An 18,585-nucleotide genomic window follows, 5' to 3' on the forward strand; every position below is an offset into this window, starting at 1 on the left:
GCCGATAAATCTCCAGGGCCTGATGGACTGCATCCCAGAGTACTTAAGGAGGTGGCCTTGGAAATAGCGGATGCATTGACAGTCATGTTCCAACATTCCATTGACTCTGGATCAGTTCCTATCGAGTGGAGGGTAGCCAATGTAACTTCACTCTTTAAAAAAGGAGGGAGGGAGAAAACAGGGAATTATAGACCGGTCAGCCTGACATCGGTAGTGGGTAAAATGATGGAATCAATTATTAAGGATATCATAGCAGCACATTTGGAAAGAGGTGACATGATAGGTCCAAGTCAGCATGGATTTGTGAAAGGGAAATCATGCTTGACAAATCTTTTGGAATTTTTTGAGGATGTTTCCAGTAGAGTGGACAAGGGAGAACTAATTGATGTGGTATATTTGGACTTTCAGAAGGCTTTCGACAAGGTCCCACACAAGAGATTAATGTGCAAAGTTAAAGCACATGGGATTGGGGGTAGTGTGCTGACATGGATAGAGAACTGGTTGTCAGACAGGAAGCAAAGAGTAGGAGTAAATGGGTACTTTTCAGAATGGCAGGCAGTGACTAGTGGGGTACCGCAAGGTTCTGTGCTGAGGCCCCAGCTGTTTACACTGTACATTAATGATTTAGACGAGGGGATTAAATGTAGTATCTCCAAATTTGCGGATGACACTAAGTTGGGTGGCAGTGTGAGCTGCGAGGAGGATGCTATGAGGCTGCAGAGCGACTTGGATAGGTTAGGTGAGTGGGCAAATGCATGGCAGATGAAGTATAATGTGGATAAATGTGAGGTTATCCACTTTGGTGGTAAAAACAGAGAGACAGACTATTATCTGAATGGTGACAGATTAGGAAAAGGGGAGGTGCAACGAGACCTAGGTGTCATGGTACATCAGTCATTGAAGGTTGGCATGCAAGTACAGCAGGCGGTTAAGAAAGCAAATGGCATGTTGGCCTTCATAGCGAGGGGATTTGGGTACAGGGGCAGGGAGGTGTTGCTACAGTTGTACAGGGCCTTGGTGAGGCCACACCTGGAGTATTGTGTACAGTTTTGGTCTCCTAACCTGAGGAAGGACATTCTTGCTATTGAGGGAGTGCAGCGAAGGTTCACCAGACTGATGCGCGGGATGGCGGGACTGACCTATCAAGAAAGACTGGATCAACTGGGCTTGTATTCACTGGAGTTCAGAAGAATGAGATGGGACCTCATAGAAACGTTTAAAATTCTGATGGGTTTAGACAGGTTAGATGCAGGAAGAATGTTCCCAATGTTGGGGAAGTCCAGAACCAGGGGTCACAGTCTAAGCCATTTAGGACCGAGATGAGGAGAAACTTCTTCACCCAGAGAGTGGTGAACCTGTGGAATTCTCTACCACAGAAAGTTGTTGAGGCCAATTCACTAAATATATTCAAAAAGGAGTTAGATGAAGTCCTTACTACTAGGGGGATCAAGGGGTATGGCGAGAAAGCAGGAATGGGGTACTGAAGTTGAATGTTCAGCCATGAACTCATTGAATGGCGGTGCAGGCTAGAAGGGCCGAATGGCCTACTCCTGCACCTATTTTCTATGTTTCTATTACAACAGTGACCCCACTCCAAAAGTACTTCATTGGTTGTAAAGCGCAGTGAGACATCCGGTGGCCGTGAAAGGTGCTCTATAATTGGAAGTCTTTCTTGAACTATTAATGCAAAGGATTTTACAGCTCCTAGGGATATAAAACACAAATAGTGCAGCAGACACCCACTGATTTTTCCCAACACAGAGCATCCCCTGCCTGGAGTGGATTTCCAAACATTATGGGTGCACTCACCACGATTTTTCTGTTCTTTATGGAGCACCCTCCCGACGGGTGAGGCTCTGTGCTTGGAGTGAGCATCTGGAACAACATCTCTCTATATTCACCACATTGACACCTCTCTGTATCCAACCTTGTCAATCTCCTTCACCTTCCTGAAGCAGTTTTGCCAAGCCTCCTCTCGACAGACAGTCCCACCAGGGTCTCTCACCTTATTTTTAGCAGCTTATTTACAGTTGGAAATCAGAGCAAAAAAAAAAAATAAATGAACAATCCAATTCAGAGAAATATCGCTGACAATCTCAGAATCAAAATGCTCGTGCTGCCACTAGCTTTTAAATTCCACCTATATATATATATATATATAAAACACCAGCTTCTTTAGCGAGAAGCCTAGAGGGTAGGCCAAAGGCTATATAGTGCAGGACACCATCAAAGAGAGCAACAGAGCTGATGCAGATCAAGAAGTAGTGATTAAGTTTTAAACCTATACATCATAGGATAAAGAGAAAACTGAAGAAATTCTTACTTTTATTTTCTTCACTCTTGAGATGTGGGCATCACTGTCAAGGCCATAATTTGTCACTCAGAGAGTTGTGAACCTGTGGAATTCTCTACCGCAGAGAGTTGTTGATGCCAGTTCGTTGGATATATTCAAGAGGGAGTTAGATATGGCCCTTACGGCTCAAGGGATCAAGGGGTATGGAGAGAAAGCAGGAAAGGGATACTGAGGTGAAAGATCAAAATAGTGGTGCAGGCTCGAAGGGTCGAATGGCCTACTCCTGCACCTATTTTCTATGTTACTCGTCCCTATTTGCCCTGAGAAGGTGAAAGTGGGACACTGGCTTCCCAGGCCACTTCAGAGGGCACTTAAGAGTCGAGCATGTTGGTGTGGGACTGGAGTCAAGTATGGGCCAGACCGGGTCAGGGACGGCAGGCTTTCTTCCCTGAAGGACATTGGTGAACCAGTTGGGTTTTTGCAAAAATCCCTTGGCATCCTGGTCACTCTCTGATTGATACCAGACATTTCATTTCCAGATTTTCTTTAACTGAATTCAAATTCTCAAACTGCCATGATGGGTTTTCAACTCATGTTCTCTGGATTCTTAGTTCAGGCCTCTAGCTCACGAACATCGCTGCTACGCTACTATACTGGTTGCCTTTTGGATGAGATATTGTATTGAGGTCCAGTTTTCTTGTTTAAGTGCGTATTAAATATCTCATGCCACTACATGAAGAAGAGCAGGAGGTTTTCCAGTTTCCTGGCCAACATTCACCTCACAACCAAAAACACCTGACCTGGTCATTTATCTGATTGCTTTTTGTGGGGCCTTGCTTTGTGAAATTTGGCTCTCGCATTTGCCCACTAAACAACAGGAACTACATTTCAAAAGTAATTTATTGGCTGTTGCACTTTCAGAAGTCTTAAAGACGTGAATCGCTGTATAGAAATGTAAGTTCTTTCTTTAACAAGTACTGTATCGATAACCCTACGAGCCCATTTTCAGTAATATACCTAAAGGGGCTCCCCTGATTAGGGCAGTGGATAGCTGCATAGTACAGGCCATGAACGTTTGAACCTCGGTCTGTGCTGAATTAGCCAGGCTCAGCTGGGAGGAGCTAATACGGGCTGCAATTCACCTCAGTGCCATCTGAATTAAGGAGAAGAAAAAAATCATCCAGAGTTCCCGCCTTTGGCCACTACAGATGGAGATTGGTCAAGGATGTGATCAGGTTAAAGTGTAGTCACCTGTCCTGCCCAGACCCACTAGGCTCCATGATGAAGAATGGCCATATATCTGAAGGCTACCTGACACTAGTACAACGCACCTCAGCAAGGGAACATATTGACATATGTGTTCATGGCACCTCTGCAAGGGAAGAATGAAAAGCATTGGCCACTCGGACCCCAATTTTAACTTCCCCAGCCTGGCAGAAACAGTCACTTCCACCCTCTGACCCGGCTGCCTTTCCGCCATGTTACGATCTTAATTGCAGCGCAGTCCTGCTTTAAACTGGGACCCGATGTGCTATTTAAGTTGAGGATCTGAGTGACTGGCACCCCGTTAAGATCTGCTACCATATCCCTGTGCTCCCCGGGTGAGTCACCTGTTCTGTGGCTTGCAAACAGCATACCCCCTCTAATGTATTTGCTTCATGGGTTCTTTACTTAAGAATTCATAGCAACACATTACCAGTTCATCCACCAGAATCACAACCACCTGCCTCATCATGGATCCCCCGAACCCAACTGGCTGGGGTTTTATTGAGTCTTGTGAACATCACGTGACTGGCTAAACCATTCCCAACTCAACTGTTCCACCAACCTGTGAGCATACTCACGGGTGCAATAGTAAGGAAGGACATTAGCTTGGATGATATGTAATCTATATGGGTAGAGCTGCGAAACACTAAAGGGCAGAAAACGTTAGGGGGGTTGTGTACAGACCACTAAACAGTAGTAGTGAGGTTGGGGATGGCATCAAACAGGAAATTAGGAACGCGTGCAATAAGGGGACAACAGTTATCATGGGTGACTTTAATCTACATATAGATTGGGCTAACCAAACTGGCAGCAATATTGTGGAGGAGGAGTTCCTGGAGTGTATTAGGGATGGTTTTCAGGACAAATATGTCAAGGAACCAACTAGAGAGCAGGTCATCCTAGACTGGGTCTTGTGTAATGAGAGAGGATTAATTAGCAATCTGGTCGTGCGAGGCCCCTTGGGGAAGAGTGACCATAATATCGTAGAATTCTTCATTTAAGATGGAGAGTGACACAGTTAATTCAGAGACTAGGGTCCTGAACTTAAAGAAAGGAAACTTCGATGGTATGATACGTGAATTGGCAAGGATAGACTGGCAAATGATACTTAAAGAGTTGATGGTGGAAAGGCAATGGCAGACATTTAAAGATCACATGGATGAACTACAACAATTGTACATCCTGTGTGGCGTAAAAAAGGGAAGGTGGCTCAACCATGGCTAACAAGGGAAATTAGGGAAAGTGTTAAATCCAAGGAAGAGGCATATAAATTGCAGAGAAAAAGCAGCAAACCTGAGGACTGGGAGAAATTTAGAATTCAGCAGAGGAGGACTAAAGGTTTAATTAGGAGGGGGAAAATAGAGTATGAGAGTAAGCTTGCAGGGAACATAAAAACTGACTGCAAAAGCTTCTACAGATATCTGAAGAGAAAAAGATTAGTGAAGACTAATGTAGGTCCCTTGCAGTCAGAATCAGGTGAATTCATAATGGGGAACAAAGAAATGGCAGACCAATTGAACAAATACTTTGGTTCCGTCTTCACTAAGGAAGACACGAATAACCTCCCGAAAATACTAGGGGACCAAGGGTCTAGCAAGAAGGGGGAACTGAGGGAAATCCTAAATAATCAGGAAATGGTGTTAGGGAAATTGAAGGGACTGTAGGCCGATAAATCCCCAGGGCCTGATTGTCTGCATCCCAGAGTACTTAAGGCAGTGGCCCTAGAAATAGTAGATGCATTGGTGGTCATTTTCCAACATTCCATGGACTCTGGATCAGTTCCTATGGATTGGAGGGTAGCTAATGTAACCCCACTTTTTAAAAAAGGAGGGAGAGAGAAAACGGGGAATTATAGACTGGTTAGCCTGACATCGGTGCTGGGGAAAATGCTGGAGTTAATTATTAAAGATGCAATAGCAGCGCATTTGGAAAACAGTGACAGGATCGGTCCAAGTCAGCATGGATTTATGGAAGGGAAATCATGCTTGACAAATCTAGAGTTTTTTGAGGATGTAACTAGTAGAGTGGATAAGGGAGAACCAGTAGATGTAGTGTATTTGGACTTTCAAAAGGCTTTTGACAAGGTCTCACACAAAAGATTAGTGTGCAAAATTAAAGCACATGATATTGGGGGTAATGTATTGACATGGATAGAGAAATGGTTGACAGACAGGAAGCCAACAGTGGGAATAAATGGGTCCTTTTCAGAATGGCAGGCAGTGCCTAGTGGGGTGCCACAGGGTTCAGTGCTGGGAACCCAGCTATTTACAATATACATTAATGATTTAGACGAAAGAATTGAATGTAATATCTCCAAGTTTGCAGATGACACTAAACTGGGTGGCAGTGCGAGCTGTGAGGAGGATGCTAAGAGGCTGCAGGGTGACTTGGACAGGTTAGGTGAATGGGCAAATGCATGGCAGATGCAGTATAATGTGGATAAATGTAAGGTCATCCACTTTGGTGGCAAAAACAGGAAGGCAGATTATTATCTGAATGGTGACAGATTAGTAAAAGGGGAGGTGCAACGAAACCTGGGTGTCATGGTACATCAGTCACTGAATGTAGGCATGCAGGTACAGCAGGCAGTAAAGAAAGCAAATGGCATGCTGGCCTTCATAGCGAGGGGATTTGAGTATAGGAGCAGGGAGGTCTTACTGCAGTTGTACAGGGCCTTGATGAGACCACACCTTGAGTATTGTGTACAGTTTTGGTCTCCTAATCTGAGGCAGGACGTGCTTGCTATTGAGGGAGTGCAACAAAGATTCATCAGACTGATTCCCGGGATGGCAGGACTGACATATGAGGAAAGACTGGATCGGCTAGGCTTATATTCACTGGGATTTAGAAGAATGAGAGGGTATCTCATAGAAACATATAAAATTCTGACAGGACTGGACAGGTTAGATGCAGGAAGAATGTTCCCGATGTTGGGGAAGTCCAGAACCACAGGATACAGTCTAAGGATAAGAGGTAAGCCATATAGGACCGAGATGAGGGGAAACTTTTTCACCCAGAGAATTGTGAACCTGTGGAATTCTCTACCACAGAAAGTTGTTGAGTCCAGTTCGTTGGCCATATTCAAAAGGGAGTTAGATGTGGCCCTTACGGCTAAAGGGATCAGGGCGTATGGAGAGAAGGCTGGGGTGGGTTACCGAGGTTGTATGATCAGCCATGATCATATTGAATGGTGGTGCAGGCTCGAAGGGCCGAATGGCCTGCTCCTGAAACTATTTTCTATCTTTCTATGTTTCTATACATTGCACCCTCCTCCCCTCCCCCTCCCCCTCCCGAGGCTTGCCAACTCTCCAGGATTGACCTGGAGTCTCCAGGAATTAAAGATTCATCTCCAGGAGACTGCTGCCAGCAACCACCCCGGGAGTAAAATCCTAGGAGCGTTAAAAGAAAGTGTTTGTTCTTTTGTTTTCTCTGAACATTTTCATTTATTAGTTATAAAAATAAAGGAGATGAGGGGAAAAGGCTGTTTGACATAGTCAAGAATCATCCAATTGGGTAATGAAGGGTCTGTTTGTTTTCCAACTGGTGGGGAAAGGATAGACACTCAATGGTGGAAGTGAGGGGGCAGATTGTTGGAGGCACAAGGTCATGTGATGAAATCTCCAGGAACACGTCCAACCAGAGTTGGCAACACAATCCCCCCCACCCCCCACCCCCCACATCCCCTCCCCCGCTTTAAAATCAAACATATTAGTCGTGTTACTTTTTAATATTCCAGGGAGCTATTAGTCGGGACCATAACAGAGTACCACGTGACTGATTATTTGAGCTGGATGCATAATTAATCTTCAAGGAGTCGTGATCCTGTGTGAAGATGGCCTGACATTTATTCCAAATTATTCGCAGAGGGAGATGTGCAGACAGGTCGAGGCATGCATCACTAGCATGAATAAGTACTGCTCTGATTTACACAGAGCCCATTAATTCAGAAGACAATATGAAGCAGACAGGATTTCTTTTCTCTCTTGCCCTTTGCTGTTCAGAACTGTCTTATATTTGCTTCAAGGGTCCTTTGCTTAAGAAATGATAGCAACACATTGTCACTAAGAACTAATTGTTTTTTTTCGCAAAAGGTTTAACAATCACACTACATATTACCAGTTCATCCACCAGGCTCACAACCACCTGCCTTGTCATTGATTCCCCCAAACCCAACTGGCTGGGGTTTTATTGAGTCTTGTGAACATCACGTGACTGGCTAAGCCACTCCCAATTCAATAGCTCCACCAACCTGTGAGCATCCTCAGAAGTGCATACAATACAATTTATTATATTGCTTTTAGGATTCCGAACAACCTAGCATCGCTGGATTAATCATCATCATAAGCAGTCCCTCGGAATCGAGGAAGACTTGCTTCCACTCCAAAAGTGAGTTCTTTGATGGCTGAACAGTCCAATACGAGAGCCACAGACCCTGTTACAGGTGGGACAGACATTCGTCGAGGGAAGGGGTCGGTGGGGCTGGTTTGCTGCACGCTCCTTCCGCTGCCTGCGATTGGCCTCTTCACGTTCTTTGCGTTGAGACTCGAAGAACTCAACGCCCTCCCGGATGGATTTTCTCCACCTCGGGCGGTCCTGGGCCGTTAATCACTATTCTAAGCAATTCTGCACACAGCAAGCTCACTCCTGGTTCACGCAAATGTCATCCTGCCAGACTATCTCACTGCTCCGGTGTCAATCTAACCAATTATTTCAGTCAAAGAGTGACTGGGGTTAAGGGACCATCTCTATAAATACTTGGAACTGATATTTCATTACATCCATCGGCTGCTTTTGCAAGAAAGAATATTTTTTATTCTTTGGGAGCATTCCCGTTGGACATTAGGAGGACCAGGAATGCTCTTCCAGGCCCCGCAAGGAATGGCTAAGCCTCCTCTCTCCCAGCCACCTGTACAGTGGCATATTGCTGTGTTTTTTTGGATACTAGGAAAGAATTAAAAGAAAGACTTGCATTTAAAAAGCACCTTTCATGACCTCGACGTCCCAAATGAAGTACTTTTGAAGTGTTGTCGTTTTTTTTTAGTCGTATTTAGGCTGTGGCTGTCACTGGCAAGGCCGGCATTTATTGCTCATCCCGAGTTTCCCTTGAGAAGGTGGTGGTGAGGCGCCTTCTTGAGCCGCTGCAGTCCACTTGTTGTTAGGGAAGGAGTTCTGAGATTTTGACCCAGCGACGATGAAGAAACAGCGATATATTTCCAAGTCAGGATGGTGTGTAACTTGGAGGGGAACTTGCAGGTGATGGTTTTCCCATGTGCCTGCTGCCATTGTCCTTCTAGGTGGTAGAGGTCATGGGATTGGGAGTTGCTGCCAAAGAAGCCTTGGTGAGTTGCTGCATCTTGTAGATGGTGCACACTGCAGCCACAGAACGCCAGTGGTGGAGGGAGTGAATGTTTAAGGTGGTGGATGGGGGGGCCAATCAAGCGGGCTGCTTTGTATTGAGCTTCTTGAGTGTTGTTGGAGCTGCACTCATCCAGGCAAGTGGAGAGTATTCCATCACACTCCTGATTTGTGCCTTGTCGATGGTGGAAAGGCTTTAAGGAGTCAGGAGGTGAGACACTCGCCACAGAATACCCAGCTTCTGACGTCTTGATGTTGATGGTTGGGGATTCAGTGATGGTAATGCTGTTGAATGTCAAGGGGCTCTCATTTGTTCTGTGAGGTGAATATTACTTGCCACTTATGAGCCCAAGCCTGAATGTCATCCAGGTCTTGCTACATCCGGGCATAGACTGCTTCATTATCTGAGGAGTTGCGAATGGAACTGAACACTGTCCAATCATCAGCGAACATCCCCACATCTGACCTTATGATGGAGGGAAAGTCATTGATGAAGCAGCTGAAGATGGTTGGGCCTAGGATACTGCTCTGAGGAACTCTTGCAGCAATGTCCTGGGGCTGAGATAATTGACCTCCAACAACTACAATCATCTTCCTTTGTGCTAGATATGACCTAACCCAATGGAGAGCTTTCCCTCAATGTCAAGGGCAGTCACTCTCGCCTCACCTCTGGAATTCACCTCTTTTGTCCATGTTTGGACCAAGGCTGTAATGAGATCTAGAATCGAATGGACCTGGCGGAACCCAAACTGAGAATCGATGAGAAGGCTATTGATGAGTAAGTGCTGCTTGATAGCACTGTCGACAACACTTTCCATCACTTTGCTGATGATTGAGAGTAGACCGATGTGGTGGTATTGTCCGGATTGGATTTGTCCTGCTTTTTGTGGACAGGACATACCCGGGCAATTTTTCACATTGTTGGGTAGATGCCAGTGTTGTAGCTGTACTTGAATAGCATGGCTAGAGATGTGGCTAGTTCTGGAGCATACGTCTTCAGTACAAAAGCCGGGATGTTGTTGGGGCCCATAGCCTTTTGCTGTATCCAGTGCGCTCAGCCGTGTCTTGATATCACATGGAGTGAATTGAATTGTCTGAAGACTGGCTTCTGTGATGGTGGGAACCTCAGGAGGAGGCCGATATGGATCATCCACTCGGCACTTCTGGCTGAAGATGGTTGCCAACGCTTCAGTCTTGTCTTTTGCACTTGCGTGCTGGGCTCCGCCATCATTGAAGATAAGGATGTTCATGGAGCCTCCTCCTCTCGTTAGTTGTTTAATTGTTCACCACCATTCACGACTGAATGTGTCAGGACTGCAGAGCTTTGATCTGATCTGTTGGTTGTGGGATCACTTAGCCCTGTCTGTAGGATGCTGCTTTTGCAGTTTAGCATGCATGTAGTCCTGTGTTGCAGCTTCCCCAGGTTGCAACCTCATTTTTAGGTACGCCTAGTGCTGCTCCTGGCATGCTCTTCTGCAGTCCTCATTGAACCAGGGTTGGTCCCCTGGCTTGATGGTAAAGGTGGAATGAGAGCTATGCTGGGACATGAGTTACAGATTGTGGTGGAATACAATTCTGCTGCTGCTGATGGCTCACAGCGCTTCATGGATGCCCAATTTTGAGCTGCTAGATCTGTTCTAAATTGATCCCGTTTAGCACGGTGGTAGTGCCACACAACACGATGGAGGGTGTCCTCAGTGTGAAGACAGGTCTTCGTCACTGCAAGGACTGTGCGGTGGTCACTGCTACCAATGCTGTCATGGACAGATGCATCTGTGACAGGTAGATTGGTGAGGATGAGGTCAAGTATGTTTTTCCCTCATGTTGGTTCTCTCACCACCTGCCACAGGCTCAGTCTGGCAGCTGTGTCCTTTAGGGCTCGGCCAGCTCGGTCAGTAGTGATGCTACCGAGCCACTCTTGGTGATGGACATTAAAGACCCCCACCCAGAGTACATTCTGTACCCTTTCTACTCTCAAGTGGTGTTCAACATGGAGGAGTACTGATTCATCAGCTGAGGGAGGGCGGTAGGTGGACACAGCTGCCAGACTGGGCCTGCGGCAGGTGGTGAGAACCAACATGAGGGGAAAAACATACTTGACCTCATCCTCACCAATCTACCTGTCACAGATGCATCTGTCCATGACAGCATTGGTAGCAGTGACCACCGCACAGTCCTTGAGGTGACGAAGACCTGTCTTCACACTGAGGACACCCTCCATCGTGTTGTGTGGCACTACCACCATCCTAAATGAAATAGATTCAGAACAGATCTAGCAGCTCAAAATTGGGCATCCATGAGGCGCTGTGGGCCCATGCTTGACCTGAAGCTATGAGACTTCATGGGATCCGGAGTCAATGTTCAGGACTCCCAGGGCCACTCCTTTCCAACTGTACACCACTGTGCCACCACTTCTGGTGGGTCTGTCCTGCCGGTGGGACAGAACATACCCAGGGATGGTGATGGAGGAGTCTGGGACATTGGCTGAAAGGTATGATTCCATGAGTATGACTATGTCAGACTGTTAAGAACATAAGAACATAAGAAATAGGAGCAGTAGTAGGCCATACGGCCCCTCGAGCCTGCTCCGCTATATAATACGATCATGGCTGATCCGATCATGGCCTCAGGTCCACTTCCCTGCCTGTTCTCTATAACCCCTTATTCCTTTATCGTTTAGGAAATTGTCCATTTCTGTCTCAAATTTATTCAATGTCCCAGCTTCCACAGCTCTCTGAGGCAGCGAATTCCACAGATCCACAACCCTCTGAGAGAAGAAATTTCTCCTCACCTCAGTTTTTAAATGGGCAGCCCTTATTCTAAGATTCTGCCCTCTAGTTTTAGTCTCCCCTATCAGTGGAAACATCCTGTCTGTATCCACCTTGGCAAGCCCCCTCATAATCTTATACGTTTCAATAAGATCACCTCTCATTCTTCTGAATTCCAATGAGTAGAGGCTCAACCTACTCAACCTTTCCTCATAAGTCAACCCCCTCAGCTCTGGAATCAACCTTGTGAACCTTCTCTGAACTGCCTCCAAAGCAAGTATATCCTTTCGTAAATATGGAAACCAAAACTGCACGCAGTATTCCAAGTGTGGCCTCACCAATAACCTGTACAACTATAGCAAGACTTCCGTGCTTTTATACTCCATCCCCTTTGCAGTAAAGGCCAAGATTCCATTGGCCTTCCTGATTACTTGCTCTACCTGCATACTAACCTTTGTGTTTCATGCAAAGTACCCCCAGGTCCCGCTGTACTGCAGCACTTCGCAATCTTTCTCCATTTAAATAATAACTTGCTCTTTGATTTTTTTCTGCCAAAGTGCTCACACTTTCCAACATTATACTCCATCTGCCAAATTTTTGCCCACCCACTTAGCCTGTTTATGTCCTTTTGCAGATTTTTTGTGCTCTCCTCACACATTGCTTTTCCTCCCATCTTTATATTATTGGCAAACTTGGCTACATTACACTCGGTCCCTTCCTCCAAGTCGTTAATATAGATTGTAGATAGTTGGGGTCCCAGCACTGATCCGTGCCGCACCCCACTGGTTACTGATTGCCAACCCGGGAATGAATCCCTACTCTCTGTTTTCTGTTAGTTAGCCAATCCTCTATCCATACTAATATATTACCCCCAACCCCATGAAATTTTATCTGGTGCAGTAACCTTTTATGTGGCACCTTGTCAAACGCCTTCTGGAAGTCCAAATACACCACATCCACTGGTTCCCCTTTATCCACCCTGTTTGTTACATCCTCAAAGAATTCTAGCAAGTTTGTCAAACATGACTTCCCCTTCATAAATCCATGCTGACTCTGCCTGACTGAATTTTGCTTTTCCAAATGTCCTGCTACTACTTCTTCCCAACCACAGATGTTAGGCTAACTGGTCTATAGTTTCCTGGTTTTTGTCTGCCTTCTTTTTTAAATAGGGACATTACATTTGTGTTTTCTAATTAGTCGGTGGGACAGCTCTCCCAATTTTGGCACATGTCCCCAGATGTCCCCTGACTTTGCAGGTTCGACTGGGCTGGGTGTGCCATTGTGGTGTCCAAAGCCGGTGCCAAGGTCGGTGCCTGGTGGTCCGTCCGGTTTTATTATTATTGCTTTTTGTAGCGGTTTGTTACAACTGAGTGGCTTGCTGGGCCATTTCAGAGGGCAGTTAAATGTGAATCTCATTGCTGTGGGTCTGGAGTCACATATAGGCCAGACCAGGTAAGAACGGTAGATATCGTCCCTAAATAACATTAGTAAACCAGATGGGTTTTTATGACAATCCGATAGTTTCATGGTCACCATTACTGATGCGAGCTTTTTAATTGAGATTTATTTAATTTAAATTCTCCAGCTATCGTGGTGGGATTTGAACTCACATCTCCAGATCATTAGTCCAATAATGCAACCACTCTGCTACTGCTGCATAGGAAACGTGGCAGCCAAACTGTGCACAGCAGCAATATGATAATGACCAGATAATCTGTTTTAGTGATGTTGGTTGAGGAATAAATACTGACCAAGACACCGTGGAGAATTCCCCAGCTCTTCAAAATAGTGCCATGGGATCCTTTATGTCCATCTGCGTGGGCAGCTCTGTTTAACGCCTCATTTGAAAGGTGGCACCTCCGACAGTGAACGCTCCCTCAGTCTGGATAATATGCTCATGTTTCTGGAGTGGGGCCTGAACCCACGACCTTCTGACTCACAGATGAGCATGCTACTCACTGAGCCAAGGCTGATCTACAAAATTACAAAGCCAGTGCAGATATTCTTTTGTTCCTGTGGGTTCTGCGGAAGCTGCCCCGCAGAATAACTGGACTGAATTCCATGGCATAAGGAACTCGAGATACTAAAGAGCTGCTCCTACTTCAAACCGTTTTATAATATAAAGTTAATGGCAGAAGGCTTTGGACACTCATTATTGCAAAGGGATGTTTCACAGTGGCATATAATTGCGTACAGTTTAGATGATGCAGTGATCATGTCATTTGGGAGCTTTCTAATTGGACCATCTCGTACTCTGATGTTCTGTTGGACACCAATGGAGAAAACGCATGTAGCACCCTGTCTATAATATGCTGCTTGCTGTTTAATGTTTCATTTTTATCCGGTATCCCAAGGTCTGGTTTGAAAAATGTAATTACCGTAGTTTGTGAACTGCTTAATATGTCTTTGTCAACGAATCTCTGAGTTCTTACTCAGCTCTCTTTTGATTTGTTCTAGGGTAAAATCGGGGACCGAGTAGGATTCTTTCCTGCCAATTTTGTTCAGCGCATCCGACCCGGAGAAAGAGTTTGGCAATGCAACAGAACATTTCAGGGCAGCAAAGAGCAGGGCCAGTTGCCCCTGAAAGAATTACAGGTCAGTTTAAAAACCTTCAACTGACTATGGAACTCGAACTCCTGAACTGGCACAGCAGGGGAGATGGTGTGTTACTGAGCTATAACAGACCAGCAGTGTCACTATTTAACTCCTGGTCTGCCCTGGGTTAGTTGATCTCAGCTGAAATGGTGATGTACTACAGTTGGCCTCAGTAGGCTAGTGAAGGGGAGGTGAGAGGAGGGCAAACAGCGAGACTTCCTGCTCCTGGTTAATGTCTATTGACTCCTGCTGCCAACTGTGCCTATGTGGATATTATGTGACTACAGGAGGGGGCTCAGCTATGATGACCAACCCCAGTGGCACTCATTTTATAGGCTTGTAATGGGACACATGATCATGGTTCTTGAGGGTTGCCAGACCCCTCAGTATCTGTGCTCCACCCCCATCCCCCCAGAGCAGATATGCACCCACCCCCCCCCCCAGCCAAAACTCCAGTGGGATGACCTTCCTCTAGTACTCGTGGAGCGCCCCCCACTCCCAGCACCCATGGAGTGCCCCACCCCCAGCACCCGAGTGGCCCCCCCAACCCCAGCACACATGGAGTGCCCCACCCCCAGCAGCCGAGTGGCCCCCCCCACCCTAGCACACATGGAGTGCCCCCCCCCCCCCCACCCCAGCACCCATGGAGTGACCTTCCTCCAGCACCCATGAACCATCCACTCCAGCACCCGTGGAGCGCCCTTCAGCCTTCGTCCCTGTATTCAGAAGAAAACTTGAAAGAAAGAGCAATTTAATCACATCCACACATTCACTACTGAGGACTTCAATCGGCACCAATTTTAGCTGCAATTCCCAATCCCAGAGAGATCAAATGATGTTATTAATGCAGTTGCTATTCACAATAGAAGCTAGCCTCTGAAGAATAGCATAAAGGGAACGATTACAATTCATGTTTTTTCCCCCAACTTATGTAAATAGCTAAAATAAAATACTATTAGATTAGTGCTTACAGGCTAAAACCACAATCCAGATTTATTGACAATTAAAAGTAAGTCATAATAGTGGATAAAAAAAATATAGGCACTCAACTAGAGTATTGTGTCTAATTCTGGGCACCGCACTTTAGGAAGGATGTAAAGGCCTTGGAGAGGGTGCAGAAAAGATTTACGAAAATGATTCCAGGATTGGAGAAGCTGAGGTTGTTCTCCTTGGCGCAGAGAAGATTGAGAGGAGATTTGATAGAAGTGCTCAAAATCATGAGGGATGCAGACAGAGTAGATAGAGAGAACTTGTTCCCATTTGCAGAAGGGTCGAGAACCAGAGGACACAGATTTAAGGTGATTAGCGGAAGAATCAAAGGCGACATGAGGAAAAACTTCTTTACGCAGCGAGTGGTTAGGATCTGGCATGCATGGCCTGAAAGGGCGGTGGAGGCAGACTCAATCGTGGCTTTCAAAAAGGAATTGAATAAGTACCTGAAGGAAACAAAATTGCAGAGCTACGTGGAAAGGTGGCGTGGGGGTGGAGGGGGTGAACTAGCTGAAGTGCTCTTGCAGGGAGCCGACATGGGCTCGACGGGCCGAATGGCCTCCTTCTGTGCTGTAACCATTCTATGATTCTGTGAAGATATTATACAATATAATTTAATTGATAAGCATGTACAAACTGGTTTGACTTTTTTAAAATGGAGTCTTCCTTATAATTTCCCTCAAAACTGATGAAGTCAGAGTGCATTATAGCATGTAAGATTCTCTCTGCTTATGGAGCCCTATCCATTCCTTCCCCAAGCAGAGGGACATTGAAGAGTAGCTGCAAGGTCTGACATTTATGCAATGGAGAAGAAACAAGATACTTGAGAAGACTAACATCACACTAAACAATATATCTTTTCTCAATGGTAGTCACATCTTTGCAATAGAAACATAGAAACATAGAAAATAGGTGCAGGAGTAGGCCATTCGGCCCTTCTAGCCTGCACCGCCATTCAATGAGTTCATGGCTGAACATTCAACTTCAGTACCCCATTCCTGCTTTCTCGCCATACCCCTTGATCCCCCTAGTAGTAAGGACCTCATCTAACTCCTTTTTGAATATATTTAGTGAATTGGCCTCAACAACTTTCTGTGGTAGAGAATTCCACAGGTTCACCACTCTCTGGGTGAAGAAGTTCCTCCGCATCTCGGTCCTAAATGGCTTACCCCTTATCCTTAGACTGTGACCTCTGGTTCTGGACTTCCCCAACATTGGGAACATTCTTCCTGCATCTAACCTGTCTAACCCCGTCAGAATTTTAAACGTTTCTATGAGGTCCCCTCTCATTCTTCTGAACTCCAGTGAATACAAGCCCAGTTGATCCAGTCTTTCTTGATAGGTCAGTCCCGCCATCCCGGGAATCAGTCTGGTGAACCTTCGCTGCACTCCCTCAATAGCAAGAATGTCCTTCCTCAGGTTAGGAGACCAAAACTGTACACAATACTCCAGGTGTGGCCTCACCAATGCCCTGTACAACTGTAGCAACACCTCCCTGCCCCTGTACTCAAATCCCCTTGCTATGAAGGCCAACATGCCATTTGCTTTCTTAACCGCCTGCTGCACCTGCATTCCAACCTTCAATGACTGATGTACCATGACACCCAGGTCTCTTTGCACCTTCCCTTTTCCTAATCTGTCACCATTCAGATAATAGTCTGTCTCTCTGTTTTTACCACCAAAGTGGATAACCTCACATTTATCCACATTATACTTCATCTGCCATGCATTTGCCCACTCACCTAACCTATCCAAGTCGCTCTGCAGCCTCACAGCATCCTCCTCGCAGCTCACACTGCCACCCAACTTAGTGTCATCCGCAAATTTGGAGATACTACATTTAATCCCCTCATCTAAATCATTAATGTACAGTGTAAACAGCTGGGGCCCCAGCACAGAACCTTGCGGTACCCCACTAGTCACTGCCTGCCATTCTGAAAAGTACCCATTTACTCCTACTCTTTGCTTCCTGTATGACAACCAGTTCTCAATCCATGTCAGTACACTACCCCCAATCCCATGTGCTCTAACTTTGCACATCAATCTCTTGTGTGGGACCTTGTCGAACGCCTTCTGAAAGTCCAAATATACCACATCAACTGGTTCTCCCTTATCCACTCTACTGGAAACATCCTCAAAAAATTCCAGAAGATTTGTCAAGCATGATTTCCCTTTCACAAATCCATGCTGACTTGGACCTATCATGTCACCTCTTTCCAAATGCACTGCTATGACATCCTTAATAATTGATTCCATCATTTTACCCACTACCGATGTCAGGCTGACCGGTCTATAATTCCCTGTTTTCTCTCTCCCTCCTTTTTTAAAAAGTGGGGTTACATTGGCTACCCTCCACTCCATAGGAACTGATCCAGAGTCAATGGAATGTTGCAAAATGATGTCAACGCATCCACTATTTCCAAGGCCACTTCCTTAAGTACTCTGGGATGCAGTCCATCAGGCCCTGGGGATTTATCGGCCTTCAATCCCATCAATTTCCCCAACACAATTTCCCGACTAATAAGGATTTCCCTCAGTTCCTCCTCCTTACTAGACCCCCCGACCCCTTTTATAACCGGAAGGTTGTTCGTGTCCTCCTTCGTGAATACCGAACCAAAGTACTTGTTCAATTGGTCCGCCATTTCTTTGTTCCCCGTTATGACTTCCCCTGATTCTGACTGCAGGGGACCTACGTTTGTCTTTACTAACCTTTTTCTCTTTACATATCTATAGAAACTTTTGCAATCCGTCTTAATGTTTCCTGCAAGCTTCTTCTCATACTCCATTTTCCCTGCCCTAATCAAACCCTTTGTCCTCCTCTGCTGAGTTCTAAATTTCTCCCAGTCCCCAGGTTCGCTGCTATTTCTGGCCAATTTGTATGCCACTTCCTTGGCTTTAATACTATCCCTGATTTCCCTTGATAGCCACGGTTGAGCCACCTTCCCTTTTTTATTTTTATGCCAGACAGGAATGTACAATTGTTGTAGTTCATCCATGCGGTCTCTAAATGTCTGCCATTGCCCATCCACAGTCAACCCCTTAAGTATCATTTGCCAATCCATCCCAGCCAATTCATGCCTCATACCTTCAAAGTTAGCCTTCTTTAAGTTCTGGACCATGGTCTCTGAATTAACTGTTTCATTCTCCATCCCAATGCAGAATTCCACCATATTATGGTCACTCTTCCCCAAGGGGCCTCGCACAACGAGATTGTTAATTAATCCTCTCTCATTACATAACACCCAGTCTAAGATGGCCTCCCCCCTAGTTGGTTCCTCGACATATTGGTCTAAAAAACCATCCCTTATGCACTCCAGA

The 18,585-nt window shown here is 45.8% G+C and overlaps 1 protein-coding gene across 1 annotated transcript in view; it reads left to right on the forward strand.

Moving 5' to 3' along the window:
- LOC139233659 (SH3 and cysteine-rich domain-containing protein 2-like) overlaps positions 1–18,585 on the forward strand; it is a 157,987-nt gene that overhangs the window by 126,703 nt on the left and 12,699 nt on the right. The window contains exon 10 of the mRNA XM_070864066.1: positions 14,140–14,277. Within this exon, the coding sequence (XP_070720167.1) occupies positions 14,140–14,277 (138 nt within the window). The remainder of the gene's footprint in view (positions 1–14,139; positions 14,278–18,585) is intronic.

Source organism: Pristiophorus japonicus, chromosome 21 (genome assembly GCF_044704955.1).
Source record: "Pristiophorus japonicus isolate sPriJap1 chromosome 21, sPriJap1.hap1, whole genome shotgun sequence".
NCBI lineage: Eukaryota > Metazoa > Chordata > Chondrichthyes > Pristiophoridae > Pristiophorus > Pristiophorus japonicus.